We start from the raw sequence: 16,218 nt of genomic DNA on the forward strand, positions 1-16,218 counted from the left end.
GATGCACTAATCTCTCTTTACCATGCTATTTAGGAAACTAGTGAGATTTAGTTGAAATGCTTCAATTTGTTTTACAAAAATACTTCACGGCACTGAATGTAAATTTGAAAATGGCGCGCCATTTACCGGCGCCCGAGCTGTCAAGAACCGCGAATATGAAATAATTGGCGTACTGCTAGAGGCGAGAGTGCAACTACTCAATATTTATATATGGCAACACTGCAATCAAACGTCTTTAATTTAATTGTTTATGTGATCATGTCGATGGTCGATGAACTAAATCCAAACATTATAAACAAATGAAATGCCGCTTTGTTAATGTGTGTTCTTGATAAGATGCAAGTACCTTCTTTTATGTTTTAACGTTAGACATGGAAAGCAAAATGCGATGTTAAATTATGTCAGCTTATCTCTTTACCTAGTTGTACTGCACATATTAACATTACGGCCTCGGAGCGTGGGTAGTAGAAGTGTAATGTAATTTGGTTATCACCGCTGAAATATGGAAGAAATTTCGAATAAATGTATGGATCTTTCAACGGAGAGACGATGGGACCCTTTAGGAGCTCCAAATGATGATAATTTCGATTTCGATAAACTTGACTTCTGTGATGAACACCACCAGTAAGTGCTGAATTTATATAAACTGAATCACACATGTTGAATAGTTTGTTGTCCAAGCAATAACTGAATAAGGTCGAACTTGAAATATGTTATTCTATTTGTGCTATTGTTCGGTGCAAATTACTTCATTGCTTAGGCCAGGAGTTCCCAAGTTTTTCAATTATAAGCGTCTTAAAAAATTTAATCTTTTGCCACGGCGCCCAAAATGTATGTGTCCACAGTGTTGTACAAGGGTGGTATTTTAGTGTCTACATACTATAGTATTTCCCATAGGGTAGTTTCAAATCACAAACGCTAATAATACTGTATATTGAGACTAGTTATTTTTTTTCACCCGGAGATAAAATCACAAATCTTCGTAAAGACACCCAGCTTGTTGAGACACTGAGTGCTGAGCTCTGAGTTTCTCACTGCAATAGATGTTCAAGAAGCTGAACTGCGAAAATTTTGGAATAAATATAGACTGCGAGACGCTAAACCATCTACGCTTTGCTGATGATCTCGTATTAATTGCCGACGACCTAAAGATATGCTATCGTGGATATCATAAGCTTTGAAGAAATTGGGCTAAAGATTAACATATCTAAATGCAAAATTATGATCAATTCAGATAGAAGTGGATATAGAACAATTGGCAAGCTATAAGTACGTTGAACATGAAACACGCTTAGGGCGAAGATAATCAAACCTGTGCACTAGAGAGAAGGATAAAACTAGCATGGGAAACTTTCGGTAAACTCAAACTAGTTTTCAATTCCAACATATACATACGCCTTAAGACTAAAGTGTATGAACAGTATTCTCCCTGTGCTGACATATGGATCTGAGGCCCTAGCGCTCCCAAAAAAACTACCAAGTTAAGAGTAGCCCAACGAGCAATGGAACGATGGATGCTTGGCACAAGACCGACGAATTTGAAAAGTTTTGAGGGAAGCTGAGGAAGTCCAGCAGCAGATGCAGGCTGTCTGATGATTCACTTTTGACGGCTATCCAAAACTCCACCAATTCGGAACCAGCAAATGTTGTTTCTTTTCTTCTTCGGAAGTGATTTTCGGTAGATCTTGCGCATGGAAAGGGTCTTAGATTCGCATACCTTTTTCGACTTAAGTAAAGTATTTTGTAAACCATTCAGTGCATGTTTTGCTTTTGGAGAAAATAAGGGCTTTAACAATAAGATTAACATCCAGGAATCTTACGTAACAACTATCTTGTTTTTCTCTTCTCCCTGCTGACAAAAGTCGTTATTACTTTATACCTCATCTATTTGCTGACTAAATTTCCTGCCCTTCATTTTCTCTATTAGATGGTTATGGAGATCCTCTAGCTCCTGGAGCTATGTAATGGATTATTTGTCTCACAGTGCTGTTAGATAAAGATACTAGTGAAGCTAGTTTGCCTGCGGATTTTTTTACTATAATATTAACCATGTCAAGAGCAACAGGTAAAAAGTTCTTCTGTGATAGTGCATCTCACTATAATAATTGAGCTAGCAAGGCTGTGACAAAAGTTTATCAAATTGATATTTTGTCAAATAAAAATGGTAAAATCTTTGAAGTATCGCTCTGGATACTCTTGAAGCTCTTCTTTGAACATTTTTGTCTTTTTCTGCGTTTTCATTGGGTGCGCCGCCACACAGTTTGGGAACTTCTGCCTTGAACCATATTTTTTTATCAATATTCTATTAATGTATAAGTATGAGCATATATGTAGTGAACATGGGTTAATGCATATAATAAAACATTTTTTGAAGGTATGCAGTTCAAAAAATCAGAACTATGGAGGATGAGCAAGAACTTCTTAATTCATCACTTTTTGCATTAACTACGCATTTTGCTCAAGTTCAGTTTCGTCTGCGTCAAGTTGTTAATTCGCCCCCAGAATACCGAGAAGAGCTGCTTAAATCTCTTGAAGAGTTTGCATTTCGCGGAATTCCAGATGTAGGTTTTGTGAGAGATAAAATGGATGATGCCAGCTTAACTGAAGCAGTTAGGCTCAGACGCACTCAGCAAAGAGAACTTATTGATAGGCTTAAAAGTCAATTACGAGAATTGGAACAATATGCTTTTGAAAACGGCGAAGCTGGAATTCCGCAGGATGTTTTGTTAGAGCGACAAAGTGTAATTTTAAACGAACTGAAAACCAGAATGAAACTTGAATTAGATGAATCAGACTATCACCAAGTAGGTATTTTTGAAATGCCTATATAAGTACAGGGTGAGCGAAACTGGATGACTCTGCGCTCTTATAAGAGACGTAAAAATGGGATGGAAAATCCGATAAGTCATTTTTTGTGGAGATGTGATAGAATAGTCACTGTTGCTACTTTCTGAGAATACTTTTTTCCGTATTTACTTATAATTTTTGATAGCAAAAGAAAGCGTATTTTCTTTCTTACAAAATTAGTATGCGTGTGCAAAATAAAAATTCGATGGTGCATCACTTCAGAAAAAATGTGCGAATTAGGCTTAAAATGACTCAATTCCGTTTCACATTTGTTTTTCATATTCTTTCAATCATTTTCTTTCATTTCTAATTGGGCCAACACATCTGGTACTCACCCTGTAGCTTTCACTTAATTTAATTATTTTAAGTTGTAGCTTTACTATAAAATCAATTATGCTTTTGTCCACAGCAAAATTAATTTTATGCACGTTGCACCCCACTCAGTATTAAAACATGAAATTGTTAAATGCTTTACATAATATATTTTTAGCTGACTCCAGAGTGTGTAAAGCAGCAAATAAATCTTGCATTAGATCAATTAATAAGTCCACTAAAAGTCAAAGAACATCTTGTAGCACAATTGAAGACTCAAGTTGCAGACTTAGAACGTTTCATTGGCTATCTGCAAAATGATGGGGGTAAACATCAGAAATGCAGCTGTGGTTGCGCTTATCATTCTATGAAAAAGTCTTTTCGCAATGAAACTACGTTAGGTTTAATACAGAAGACTGCGACACTGTTGCAAATGTTTGCTGTAATGCAGCTGGGGTGTGGAGTAAAATCTCATTTTAGAAAAAATGACCTTAAGAACACAATGAAAATTAATCATTGGGGGTAAGAATGCAGAGAACAACTTATTTCGGGTCATATCTAACATTTGTCTTGTAGAGATTTGAGAGCTAAATTAGAAATGGCTATCGCCCGTGTAAAAGAACTAGCTGAAGCAAGTGAAAATCAAAATGTATTTTCTATGCCGAACAGAGAAGGTTATGAGAGTGATTGTGAAAATCAAGTGTTTTCTCCCTGCAATCTACAACTTACAACGGCAGTGCGTAAATATTTGGTGCCATGTATTAGGGATTTGATTCAGCACGGCTCGTGTTCATCCCAAAGTACCAGTCTAGTCCCTTTTATTGGATGTTTTCCTAGAAGAGCTTCTCTTACAAGTACACATATTCATGCTTGGGATCTAATATTAGGCATGTATTTCAGATCAGTAATGACGTATTTGTCAATTTTAATATATCTTGTAGAATACTATCACTTAAAGAATGGAGAGAAATACAATTCAACCCCTGCGAGAAAATTGTCTCAGAGTTTCAATTTGGATATAGCAGGGGCTTCCCCAAATAGTAATAAACAGAATATGCTTTGCGCCATAGGTTCTATTATTTCTACACATACTCCTTATAAAAGAAGCTTGGATTCACATTTTAAAGCTTTTATTTGTGCAGCTTTAAAGTAAGTATATCTTTATAAATTCCTATATTTATCTACATCCACTAAGTTGTGGAATATAATATAATAAAACATATATTTTTAGAAAATGTTTAGTTTATATGGAATATATAGCTTGTAAAGAAGAATATGATTGCGCCATTACATATATTATAAAATTTCTAATTTAGATTTCAGTTGCGCAGATCAACGTCCCAACTTTACTCTCGACAATTATTATTAATAGTTCTTCAATATTACCTTTGAGCAATTGCTGGTTTTGCGAACTAATATTTTTTTATTTTGCTTTAGCGCTAATAAACTTGTGCCATGGCTAAACTTGCTATTTACATGTAATGCCCTAATAAAGGATTATTACCTACCATGGAGTTATGTTGCAAAGACAGGTAAAAATTGTTAGTTGCAAAACACTGCAACACATTCATCGCTATGTTACATTTCTAGGATTTCAAGACAGCTTGAAAAGTTTAGATGTTCTAACTAAATACAAATTTGATTTACCTGTGGATTTGGCCGTTAGACACTTCCAGAACATTAAAGATGTCTTCACATGATTAAATAATATTATTGTATTTGCGTGTATGTATTTTCTGTTACGTTATATGTAATTACGAGTAATATGTATTATATTTGTTCCTTAAAGTTAATGTTAATTGAATATTTGTATCAGTTGATAGGTGAATGTACCCACCTAGTCTTTAACTTCACATTGTATAAAAATATCGTTATTAAATAAAATATGCATTTCATTTTACGATCTACTTTTCTTGTTTTTTGTCCAAACGTCCAAAGCCTCGAAAAGTTAACGTAAAATTGTAAATTCCAACCGAGAAAATTGAATACATTCGCCTTTTAAGAAATGCGGGTTTTGTTGAGAAAACGTGGCAATCATACCATATTAAATTATGGAAAAGCCAACTTAAAAATAAATTGACTTCCTTTAAACCTTAACTCTCAACAAATCATGGAAAAGTGAATGTGAAATAGTAAAATAAATTGCTTTTAATATTTAACCCTCAACAAGATTAGAAAAGTGAACGTGATATTGTTAAATTCAACCAAAAAAATTAAATACATTTGCCTTTTAGAAAACGCGGTTTTAAATTGAAATAACATGGCAATCATACTTTGCCAAGGTATGAAAAATTCGATTTTTAAAAAGTTTTGAACGTAACCTGGCATGAATCCTTAACTCTCATCAAAGTCTAGAAAAGTGAACGTGAAAGAGATCTAACGGAGAAAATTTAATATATTTGCCTTTAAAGAACGGCGGCTTTTAATTTGAAAAAAAGAACATGGCAATCCAACCCTATTTTTAACAGACGATAACCAACATAACCCTCAACAAACGATGGAAAAATGAACGTAAAATATTGAAATTCAACCTAGAAAATTTAAGACTGCTTTTAGTTGAAAAAGAAGCATGGCAATCGTACCCTATTCAACTATAAAAAATGCCAATTAAAAAAAAATTCGATCGAAAACTGCCTTAAATCCTGAACCCTCAAGAAGCCTAGAAGAGAGAACGCGAAATTGTAAAATCCCATCTAGAAAATTGTAACATTGGCCTTTTAAGAAAGACTGCTTTTAATTGAAAAAAAAACATGGTAGTCGTACCATATTCAATTATGAAAAATGTCAATTTAAAAAATTTCGATCGAAAACTGCTTTAAATCCTTAACCCCCAATAAGCCTAGAAGAGAGAACGCGAAATTGTAAAATCCCATTGAGAAAATTGAAACATTGGCCTTTTACGAAAGACGGCTTTTAATTGAGAAAACATGGTCATCGTACCCTATTAAATTATGAAACAAATGCCAATTTACGAAATTTCCGATCGCAAACTGGCTTTCATTCTTAACCGTGTTGACTATTCCTCCAGACACCTGAAAAATATTCTGCAACTGAGCTTAAAGCCGAGGTTCGTAGGGTGGAGGCCGATATGTCCAATATGATGCCAAGATATTTAGAATTGGTGTTAACGATCCATCCTGATCCAATTAGAGTCAAATTAATTGTCTTAGTGGCCTGCCTAGTGTTTAAGCCTGTGTCCCGTGCATCCGTTTATACGATGGTACGATGATACGAAAGTGTTTCTATTGATTCTCAAAAGGACTCAAGCTCGACGTATCTGGTACTTTGGGTTGCAATAACGAGATAGTCGGCATATCTAGGATATCAGCTATATACCCATTGAAGCGTGGCTACAATTGATCCTTGTGCTAGACCGTTGTTGAGGCGCTTTATTTTGCTAGATGTAGGTGCTATTTAACAGCATATTATTTAATAATGTGGTTAGTGCTTTGCAGCGGCATTTGTACGCTAGTCCTTCACGACAGACATATCGCAAGCTGCTGTGAGATCGATAAAGACTACTTGTTTTAAGACGCGTCTCTATGAAAGTAGACTCGAAGACTTGATCTTGGTAGCTGCGTTGGGATACTAAATCCTGCTTGCTCTATAGGTATACAATTCAAAATCATAGGAGAAATTCTATTCTGAATACGTCTTTCCAGAAGTTTTCAGCAGCGAATACCTTACTAGGTAGATCTGGTTACTTGCCTGGCTTGAGCCTCGTTATGATTTTAGCCCTTTTGAATTATCCACGAATAGTAAGGCCAGTTCCTTAAGGATTCCATTAGGCAGAAAATTAACTAATAATATTTTGAACCCGCTTGTCACTCCTCTACCGCAGTTAACTCTACCTGGCCTCGATTTCCCAATATGGTCGAGCACCGACCAATCTTTTTAGACCAGAGAAAAAAATTGGTTTTGTATTAAAAACGTTTCAAACATGGGGCGTTGGATTAGGTCGACAAAAGATCATGGAGCTAGTTCGAGAGTTTATTACAAGAAATTATTTGAAAAACAATTTACAAATGGGATACGTAGATGATTGGTTTTAAAACGTTCAGATACATGGGTTGTCGTTAACATAGAACATCTTCCCAAGATGCTCCTACAATCAGCTCTAACCAACGTTATACATAGAATAACAGCACCAGTTGAAGAACAAATCATCGCAGCAAAATACGGGAGACTACGTGGATCGTCACCGCATCGGTTATCAACCCCTTAAAAGGAATGATGGGGATTTGTCCGTATATTGAAACACGGTTCTCATATCAAATGTTCTTATATTGACAAAAAATTACATATCTATATAAACACTAAAATAAGATACGACTTTACTAACACTAAAACGTGTTGAAATAATAGTCTCGATTGACGTCACAATACGTAATTAAATTATAAAGTGAAATGTGTGTGAACTTATGAAATACAATTAACTTAGATTTATGCGAAACTTACAGCTTCTAGAGGTAACTTTAATAATACTAATACACTAACTATATTATTATGTCATGCTTATGCTAAATAACATTTAAAATTGCTGAAATGGTACTAACATCTATAACATTCATTAAAATATATTGTTACACTTCAGTAATCATACACAGAAAAAGGGGTTTTAATTAAGTTTAAGACTTTCGTTCAGTTGAGATATCTGCTTCAAACACTTGCACTATTTGAGATACTTACAATCTCAAGTATGTGCTACGATTATGTTGATACTTTTTTACTACAATTAAATCTACAAACATACTATACTGATAACTGGTTCGATTGTCGAATGAACTCAATTAATCGGTGTAAGTATGAAGCAAGTTCATAACGGAAGAAATCAAATAATTCAAATGGACATTAGCTTGGACTCTGATAGTGATAGTACTTTTCATGTCTCTTATATAGGACATCCCATTACTTGGGCGTGCGTTTTTGCTCTGAGTGTTTTAACGTCGTCCTGTATCCTGATTAACAGTCGGAATTTCTGAAATATGAAATGCTCTAAATTTCTCATTGGAAATTATTAGTTAACATAGTTCGCAGCACTTATAATTTTTAGAATTTTTGATTTGTTTTCGACATATTTTATACAGTTCTGTACTATTTCTGAATTACGGTTCAATAACACTACTATTGTTTTCGAATAATAACTGAGGGCCGCTGTAGAAACACAGTAAGAAGATAAGATGTACACTACAGACAAGAAAGTAATTTGTTGTTCCCTATTAATCCTAAATTTCAAAGACATCAACAGAACAATTTTTCCATAATTCGCCCTCATTAATAAATGTTACTACATTTAACTGTATACTTTGCAATGCGTCTAATATTGTAAAATTATTTAAAAGTAATTGACTCAACTTACGGTCTGCCTATCTCCGGGTGTTGTAAACCATAAATATACAATATATCCAGGAATGCACAACATCGAAGTTAGAGCTGTAAACCATCCAAATAAGTGTGCCCAAAATGGAAATTCATAATCTAGGTATTTAACCGGTGTCCACTGAATCAGGTTGAAAACAAAAACACCCTGTAAAATTAGGCGTGTTAGTTCTGCTTATGAATTCAAAAATGAGTTCATGCAACATACTACACAAATCATGGGAGTTGCCACAATCCAACAAAACTTCCACCACGAAGTAGGGTAATATCCAATCATCTCCTTAATCCCATCATAGAACCGATTAACACCAAACGCCCACGATACCGCTATGCATTCGAAGAATATCAAAAACAGTAAGCTGAAACCACTAACTGCGTAAGAGTCCAGAATTTGAAACACGTACATTCCACCCTGTGAAAGAAAGGTTGATTTAACAGAAATTTAGTAGTATACGGTTGGGTTTCAAAAATAGCAATCCATTCTAGGCCTGGGTAACTCAATGAATTTTTAGGAGCTGGCGCAGTGCTGCGCAAATGGCTTCGGCGTCAACTCAACGCATGGTTGCAGTTACCTAGTCCTGTTGCTGGGAAACTGTTACTTTTTTATTTTAGTTGTTGTACACTCATAAAAATGTTGAAGTTTTTTTTAGATGTTAAAATGCCAGCCTCGGTTCTGGTAAAGCGTTAATCCACTTTAACAAATGAGTTATAACTCATCAACTCAGTGAGCGGCAACAACTCAAAAGTTCATCTTAACACAGTGTGACCCAGGCCTAACCCATTCCCCTATATTTTATCTATTTAGCTATACAATATTTATTAAGGTATTACAGATACAATAGAGTTTTTAGGCCCCTTAAAATTACGTTGGCCTTAAACGCTAAACGTTATTGTAATCATGAGCTGTGTTAAAAAAATTAGGTGTTCAGGCAAATAACGTTAAGTGTGTTTTTTAGTTTTTGATACCGCGTTTGTTGCACTCTTAATAAAATGAACCTCACTTTATTGTTTTCTTATCCCGTTTTGTTTGAAAAAGTTTCAAAGCTAGTTTAAGGTTGTATTGTTATTAAAGAAAAAGTGGCTAAGCTGGAAGAAAACATTGACGCTGCATTTCTGCGCCGGAATGACCAGGGAAATGTGGATCACGATTTAATAGGAGGTTTAATTTTACACGACAACTTTGACTCACCTGTTGTTGCAATTTTAGGTTTCAGAAGGAACATATTCCGAACATATTAAATAAGAATTCAAAATCAAATAGTTAGGTTATGGGTTAGAAGTGCTGTCATGTCCGTGCTATGTTAGTAGTATTTCCAGTTCAAATTTGCCCAAACAATTTTCACATAAAATCCGTAATTACGCAATAATGGCGTAACTTAATCAATGAAAAAGTCTTATTTAAATTTACAATACATTTCTTATTCTATTATAGCCACTTATTTTATTAATAATATTAGAAACAAGTCAAATATGTCAACACCGTCGTTCTGCTTTTTAACGTAATGCTTATTTCCGTTACCGCTACTCGTACGTAAATAAAGGAACACGTTATCCTCTAATAACATAAACGGTTATTTCTTTACTAATGCGCATGCTCAGAATAACGGATAACGTAAAACGTGTTGCAATTAAGGGGACTAAAAACTCTCTATTAATGAAATGACTACACTACTAATGAACCGATAATTCACCGTGTATTGGGCCTGATGGTCGACCTGGGATCTCATTTGCTATGCTGTCTTATATATGATTTTTTATGAGTAAGGTTTTCCACTTTTCAGAGTTTGCGGGGCTCTCTCAAGCTTGGGGCTCGGGGCTTTAGCCCCACCTAGCCCCTCAGTTAATCCGGCTGTGTGCTACACAGTTATGGCCCGATAGTTATTGCAGTCTTCTTCTGTATGGACGTTATCCAGCCTAATCTTAAATTTCTGGTAGTTTCTGGTCTGGGTATCTGCATGTGCGTGTCTTTATCTTGTGAGTTATACCTACATACTTCGATTATTTTATCGCCATTGTCATTTATTGCGCTCTCCCCCATATGGCCCTATTGCTTTCTTTCCTGTTCCTCTACCTACTACAAGTATAATTATTTCTCTTATTCGACCTGACTCGGAGGTTATTTCATCTAGTAGTTCGGAATCTTTTACTTCTTCTTCGACTCTTCCATCTTCAGTCGGACCATATGTGCCAATTATTTGCTTCGCTTCTTTCAAATTGAGGTTGACTTTTATCATTTTCTCTGATTTTTGTATTTTTTCAGGATTAGCATCAACTCCGGTTTTTGCAAATTCTTTGTTGTTAGCATGTTACTAAGGTGTCTATATTTTTCCAGATTTTGTTTTTCTCGTTCCTTTTTTCATGGTTTCAGTGATAACGGCAAAGTCCATCCTATGTTTTTCCATTTCTCGAATGCCTGAACATTCCTTGTATCACAAATCCATGCCCTTTTGCGTTTCGATTGTCTTTGTTCATTATTTCTGTTCGGAACAAAATACTCGTGTGCCTTACATTGATTTAATTTAAGCCAACCTATGCAAAAATCTGAGTAGACGAAGGAAACAGACGTCTAAATTAAATGTCAGCAAAATTATAAATTAATTTAATTTGCCTTTTTCCTAACAATGCGACTTAAGTCAAAGGCAATAAATCGACAATTTGTAAAAAACTTAAAATTCAACGCGATTTTTTACAGATTTGCGTTTGTTTAGACAAACAACTTATTAATACCGTCGTTCGGGGTGAAGCTGGACGATTTTTTCAGTTTTATTCCAATAAAGTAATTTAGAGTCTTCCGTGTCTTCTTTACCGAATTCCATAACAACACACATTAACTTTTCATTCTCGCCTAATTTTTTTTGATAAAGGGTGTCCGCGTTTTCACCTATGTGGGTAAACGCGGACGGCCCTTTATTAAGCGTTAAAAATGGTCTTAGCAAATAGTAAGAGGCGTATTCTTATTCTTAATAAGTTTCCCTTCTTCTTGTGAAATGAGGCACTGATAATGTTTCTTCGTTTTTATTCCTTTTTTCCCAGCCTGTCTCAAGCTTTTTCTGCCTTGTCGAATATTTTCAAGTGCTCTAGCGACGTTTTCTTTATTGCAGTTCTTGAAATTAATACCGATTTTCTTTTAATGCTGCCTAACCATGGTGTCCGCCTTTACCTCTATAAAATGACTTTTTTTACTAAAACTCAATTATTTAAGACAAATAACAAGATTTTCTTATGAATTTGTCATGGGTTTACTGATAATAGACAACATCAGAAAAAAATACTCATTTGGATTTTTTATTTTTAGTATTCTCTTGTGTGCGACAGTTCTTATAGTTTTCAAATTCCAAGAAAAGAAATAAAATTCATCAAATCCTCACCCTGTATTCTAAGGCGAATTTATCTAGCGAAAATTTATATTAATATTACTAATGACACCAGCAACTTAACGGATGAGAAAATGAAGGTTGGGTACTTTTTTACACAAGGCATCAAAAGATCTTGAGGAAAATATTGACCAATAACGGTCTATCTGAGTTCGCCCCCACAGTCGGATTTCACTCCGAATGACCCGTATACGTTTTTTAGGTATCTTTGGACAATGAAATCAGAATTTGTATCGAAACGTGAAGGTCACTTTTCTGAAATAATTATTGGGCCGCTTGAGTGAGTCTATGTGTCTCGTAAGAGACCCTTTAGGCATCGACCGCCTTCCTTTAAATCAACAATTAGCTTTTTATTGTTAAATATAAGCACTTGTTGTCGGACGCCTTCTTTAACAGATGTAATGTCAGGAATTTCTGCCCTTTTAAGAGGCAAAAATGTTGAAACGAAATACCCAACAAAACGGTTTTGAAAACATGCATCCGTCCCAACCACTAAATACACTTATTATATGCATTACATATAAAATTACTTTAAAATGAGGATTTTTAATTCGTACCTGTGATATACACGTTAATCCGACTAAATAGCTTATTAAGCACACGAAGGCGATGAATATTTCTTTCCTTTTTCGCAGAGCCTTGGGCCATTCGTCAATAATAGCTGTAACAAACCCTTCCATTGTACAGAATTGGGAATCTAAACCAATTAGTAGAATCATAAGAAAGAACAGGCATGCCCATAGCGGAGATCCTGGTAATTGTAGTACTGCTGATGGGTACGCCAGGAAAGCTAGACCAGGACCTGTAATTGAAAATGTTGTTTATTATAACATTCAGAACTCCACTTCACTTGCATCCCTGCACAATAAATGAAAATATAGTAATAATGTTTATAAATAGTCAATAAATTGAATATTAATATGTAATTAAAAGACCTTCACTTGCCTGATGCAGCAACTTCTGCTACAGGTTTCTGCTGTTCATGAGCCATAAAGCCGACTACTGAGAATATGACAAAACCAGCAAACATGCTAGTACTAGAATTTACTGCACATACTATTAATGCATCCCTAAAATATTCAATTCAATTAGGCTATCGTGTACCTCAAAAAGTATTCCATAATTTGCTATATATTGGTAGTTTGTGTAACCTACTTGTAAACATTGTTGTTAAATTTATTGTAACTTCCCAGTGCTACTAAGGTGCCAAGACCAAGCCCATAAGAGAAGAAAATTTGCGTTACAGCGTCTATCCACACTTGTGATTCACTAAGTTTATATACGTTAGGCATTATATAAAATTTAATGCCTTCCATGGCTCCAGGTAAAGTTACTCCTCGTATCAGTAAAATGGTAAGTAGAACGTAAGGAAACAAAGCAGTAAAGTATACCACTTTTCCTGTCCACTTTACTCCTTTCCAGATACAGAAATAGCAGATGATCCAAACAAGAAGTAACGTTCCAGCGAGTTCCCACCTTATTGAACCAACATGTTCGATCCCGTCTGATATTTGAAGAGCTCTTCTCCTGCGAAAAAATGCAAATCATTGTTGCGATGGCTTTGAAAATACAAAGGTTTATAAAATATAAACGGGATTGATTAGGTTTTTCACTTCAGACGAAGGTCGAAGCACGAAGTTGATTTTTAAGTAGCCTGGATGGATGGGACAGCAACGACTCGCATTCTGAGCGAAAAGCTGTTCAATCATCAAATCAATTTCTTATTATCTTATAAATTATCGGTAGTTTTCCCTGGATTTTGCGATTTAAGCAACATGACAATTACAGGTAATCATCAAGCTCTAGTCACAAAATGTATGTTTTTAATATTAATAGGGCTGGAAATATAATCTAAGTAGTAATTTATATTTTGAGTCTCACTGTTACTAAGTAAAGAGAAAATCCGACTCGACCATTCCCAATTCAATTAGAAAAAATGTCTCATTTTCTGAGCTTTGTTCATGAAGACTAGCTGCTTATTAACATACAAAGTACAACACTTTGGCAGGTAATATTTATTCAGTTTGGTTAGCCAGGAGACTAAGATTCGCGAATAGTAAAATACAAAGGTACCATGGAGGATGTTATGCCTTAAGAACTGTTGAGATTTTAGAGAGATTATGCTTACTCCCAGAATTCCTTGACCGGATCCGTCAACTGGTTGATGGTAACATTGTTTCTGTTAAGTGAACACACTTTGTATACGCTACTATTGAAACTGCTGTATTGTTCCCAACAAGTTAAAGCGCTTCTGTCGTAAGGGTTTACGCAAAACTTGGTATTCCAATAGTTGCTGCAGGTTCTCCATGGAACATCTAGCCAAAATAATGATGTTCAAATTTATTTGAAAGAAAGGCTTCTTGAATAAATGCTGTATATTTTTATTCATTTTAATCGAATTTACCTGCTCGAAGAGACATGAAGAAGTAAAATATTGCCCAGGCTAAAATCACAATATAGTAGATGTTCATCCAACATGACATCACAGCTGCTGCATACCCGATACCTATCCAAAGATATTGACGATATTATTTTACATATGCAAATCACATGAACATACCCTTAAATATAGGTGCGATTTTGAAAACACCTAAACCACCAATTGTCATCATTTGTCCTAATGCAAGTTCCATGAAAAACATTGGAATTCCCGCTAATATAAGTGTAATAAAATACGGCACCAAAAACGCACCGCCACCATTTTTGTAACATAAGTAAGGAAACCGCCAAACATTTCCTAAACCTATGGCTAAGCCCACTACTGATAATATAAAGTCTAATTTGCTACCCCATGTTCCCCTTTCAGGTAAGCTGCTGCTTTTCATAAACTGAATTTGGTTTATGGAGTTTACCACATTGGCTATTGGTGGTAGTTCGATTTCCTCATGTCTGTTTAAGTGGAACGTGTTCTTCAGGCAGTCGTGGGATTCCGGCTCTTTTCTGTTGGCCATTTCTCATTCTAATTTTGGCCAGCGGGTTTGTTCAGGTAATATGTTGTCAGCTCATCACAAAACTGAAACCAACAAAGGGAAAAACTTACACACTATTGAAATACGGCATTTTTTCAATTGGATCACGGTTTTTGCGGCCTGAATTGAAAAAGGGTGGACTTTTTTTTGAGATCAAGAACGTTGTCATGTTGAAATAAAATAAAGTTATACGTCTGGAATAAATAATTATTAAAAGGGAAAAATTATGTATCCGACTAAACAGCGTGTATTATATAGAATATTTCAATTAAAACACTAGCAATAGAGAAGGCAATCAGTGAACAATTACTACACCAAACGATTAACATTAGGAACGATTTACAAAACGACTAAAATACAAAGGTACATGACAAACATTTTCTTTTATCGCATACATGGATATTACCATATCCTGTAAAGCATGATAGTGTGTATATACAGGGTTTCTTTAAAAGGTGCCGAAAAAATGCCATTAGAAATTATTCAAGCTAAAGTATATCGAACTAACGCAACTTAAAAGTGAATGATTTCGAAGATACAAAGTGTCAAATATTCAATTTGGCTTTACTTCTTCATAAATATTTCCTTTGAAAACTTGCGTATAACCACAATATTCGACATTAATTTTTTAATAAAATTTTGTTTTAAAAAATTTAAAAAAATCTGTTTATATTTTTATTTTGTATTTAAAAAACAACTCGCCCATAATTGGTAGATACCGCTAACGTTTCAGTTTTAAGTTTTTATATATCTTACGCCAGGCATTTAGAACAACTTTTTGGTTTTTATTTATAACTTTGGAACAAAACCTTCTTCTTCAAATATGAAATTGGATCATTCGCTTCTTTGGTACGATTTCAGTTCAAACGAAAACGCATCCAAAGGTCGACCGGCCTTAAGTTGAGATTTTAATGTTGATTTCTGATAGAGTGCAAAAAATTTTGTAATTTCTTGAATCAAAGATACAACTACAGATGATAAATAATCTACAATAAGCTGTAATGGAGCTAGATGAAATCGAGTATCACAAGTAATAAAAAAATTCTCACACAATTGCTTAAAGGACAATATAGCATTGACGTATTGCTCTAAAATCCAAAAGTTTCACGCGCGAAAATATACACATTCAAGCTTAGATTAGTATTAAAATTTCAAGTTTAAACCATCTTGGCTTTCAGTATAATCACGCTATAATGTAAGCTCATTAAAAGCATGTCAAAACTCCCAACCGTTCCTAGGTAACTGTAACATTCCAAAATATTGAAATTCAAAAATTCATCCACGAACAAAACAAAATCAAAATAAACCCATTACGAACCTTTTCATTCCGTTTATTC

General features: G+C 34.8%; 2 protein-coding genes across 3 annotated transcripts in view; one reads left to right on the forward strand and one right to left on the reverse strand.

Annotated features, from left to right (window-relative positions):
* The first annotated feature begins 217 nt into the window (after positions 1–217).
* On the forward strand, positions 218–5,059 carry LOC109538008 (RUN domain-containing protein 1). 2 transcript variants are annotated; one of them, XM_019905041.2, is made up of 8 exons: positions 218–338; positions 423–624; positions 2,375–2,804; positions 3,338–3,681; positions 3,736–4,046; positions 4,101–4,308; positions 4,597–4,691; positions 4,750–5,059. In XM_019905041.2, the coding sequence occupies exons 2-8, from the start codon at positions 503–505 to the stop codon at positions 4,857–4,859; spliced, it is 1,620 nt and encodes a 539-aa protein (XP_019760600.1). In that variant the 5' UTR covers positions 218–338; positions 423–502; the 3' UTR covers positions 4,860–5,059. The 2 variants fall into 2 exon arrangements, with proteins under 2 accessions (XP_019760600.1, XP_019760599.1); XM_019905040.2 differs by having other exon boundaries at positions 218–624.
* A 2,366-nt stretch (positions 5,060–7,425) lies between these two features.
* LOC109538029 (sodium- and chloride-dependent GABA transporter 1) overlaps positions 7,426–16,218 on the reverse strand; it is a 12,672-nt gene continuing 3,879 nt past the window's right edge. Inside the window, exons 2-10 of the mRNA XM_019905069.2 lie at positions 14,473–14,925; positions 14,317–14,418; positions 14,041–14,227; positions 13,068–13,439; positions 12,858–12,982; positions 12,470–12,714; positions 8,747–8,950; positions 8,519–8,686; positions 7,426–8,137 (exon numbers count right to left, since the gene is read on the reverse strand). Of these exons, the coding sequence (XP_019760628.1) occupies positions 8,051–8,137; positions 8,519–8,686; positions 8,747–8,950; positions 12,470–12,714; positions 12,858–12,982; positions 13,068–13,439; positions 14,041–14,227; positions 14,317–14,418; positions 14,473–14,863 (1,881 nt within the window). The 5' untranslated portion in view covers positions 14,864–14,925 and the 3' untranslated portion in view covers positions 7,426–8,050. The remainder of the gene's footprint in view (positions 8,138–8,518; positions 8,687–8,746; positions 8,951–12,469; positions 12,715–12,857; positions 12,983–13,067; positions 13,440–14,040; positions 14,228–14,316; positions 14,419–14,472; positions 14,926–16,218) is intronic.

This window comes from Dendroctonus ponderosae, unplaced genomic scaffold, assembly GCF_020466585.1.
Source record: "Dendroctonus ponderosae isolate FM_Combo_2020 unplaced genomic scaffold, Dpon_F_20191213v2 Dpon_F_20191213_1, whole genome shotgun sequence".
Lineage (NCBI taxonomy): Eukaryota > Metazoa > Arthropoda > Insecta > Coleoptera > Curculionidae > Dendroctonus > Dendroctonus ponderosae.

Coding starts and splice junctions, on each gene's coding strand:
- LOC109538008 (XM_019905040.2), top strand. CDS start 503: ATGGAAGAAATTTCGAATAAATGTATGGATCTTTCAACGGAGAGACGA. Junction 625..2,374: donor TTCTGTGATGAACACCACCA/GTAAGTGCTGAA, acceptor CATTTTTTGAAG/GTATGCAGTTCAAAAAATCA. Junction 2,805..3,337: donor ATGAATCAGACTATCACCAA/GTAGGTATTTTT, acceptor ATATATTTTTAG/CTGACTCCAGAGTGTGTAAA.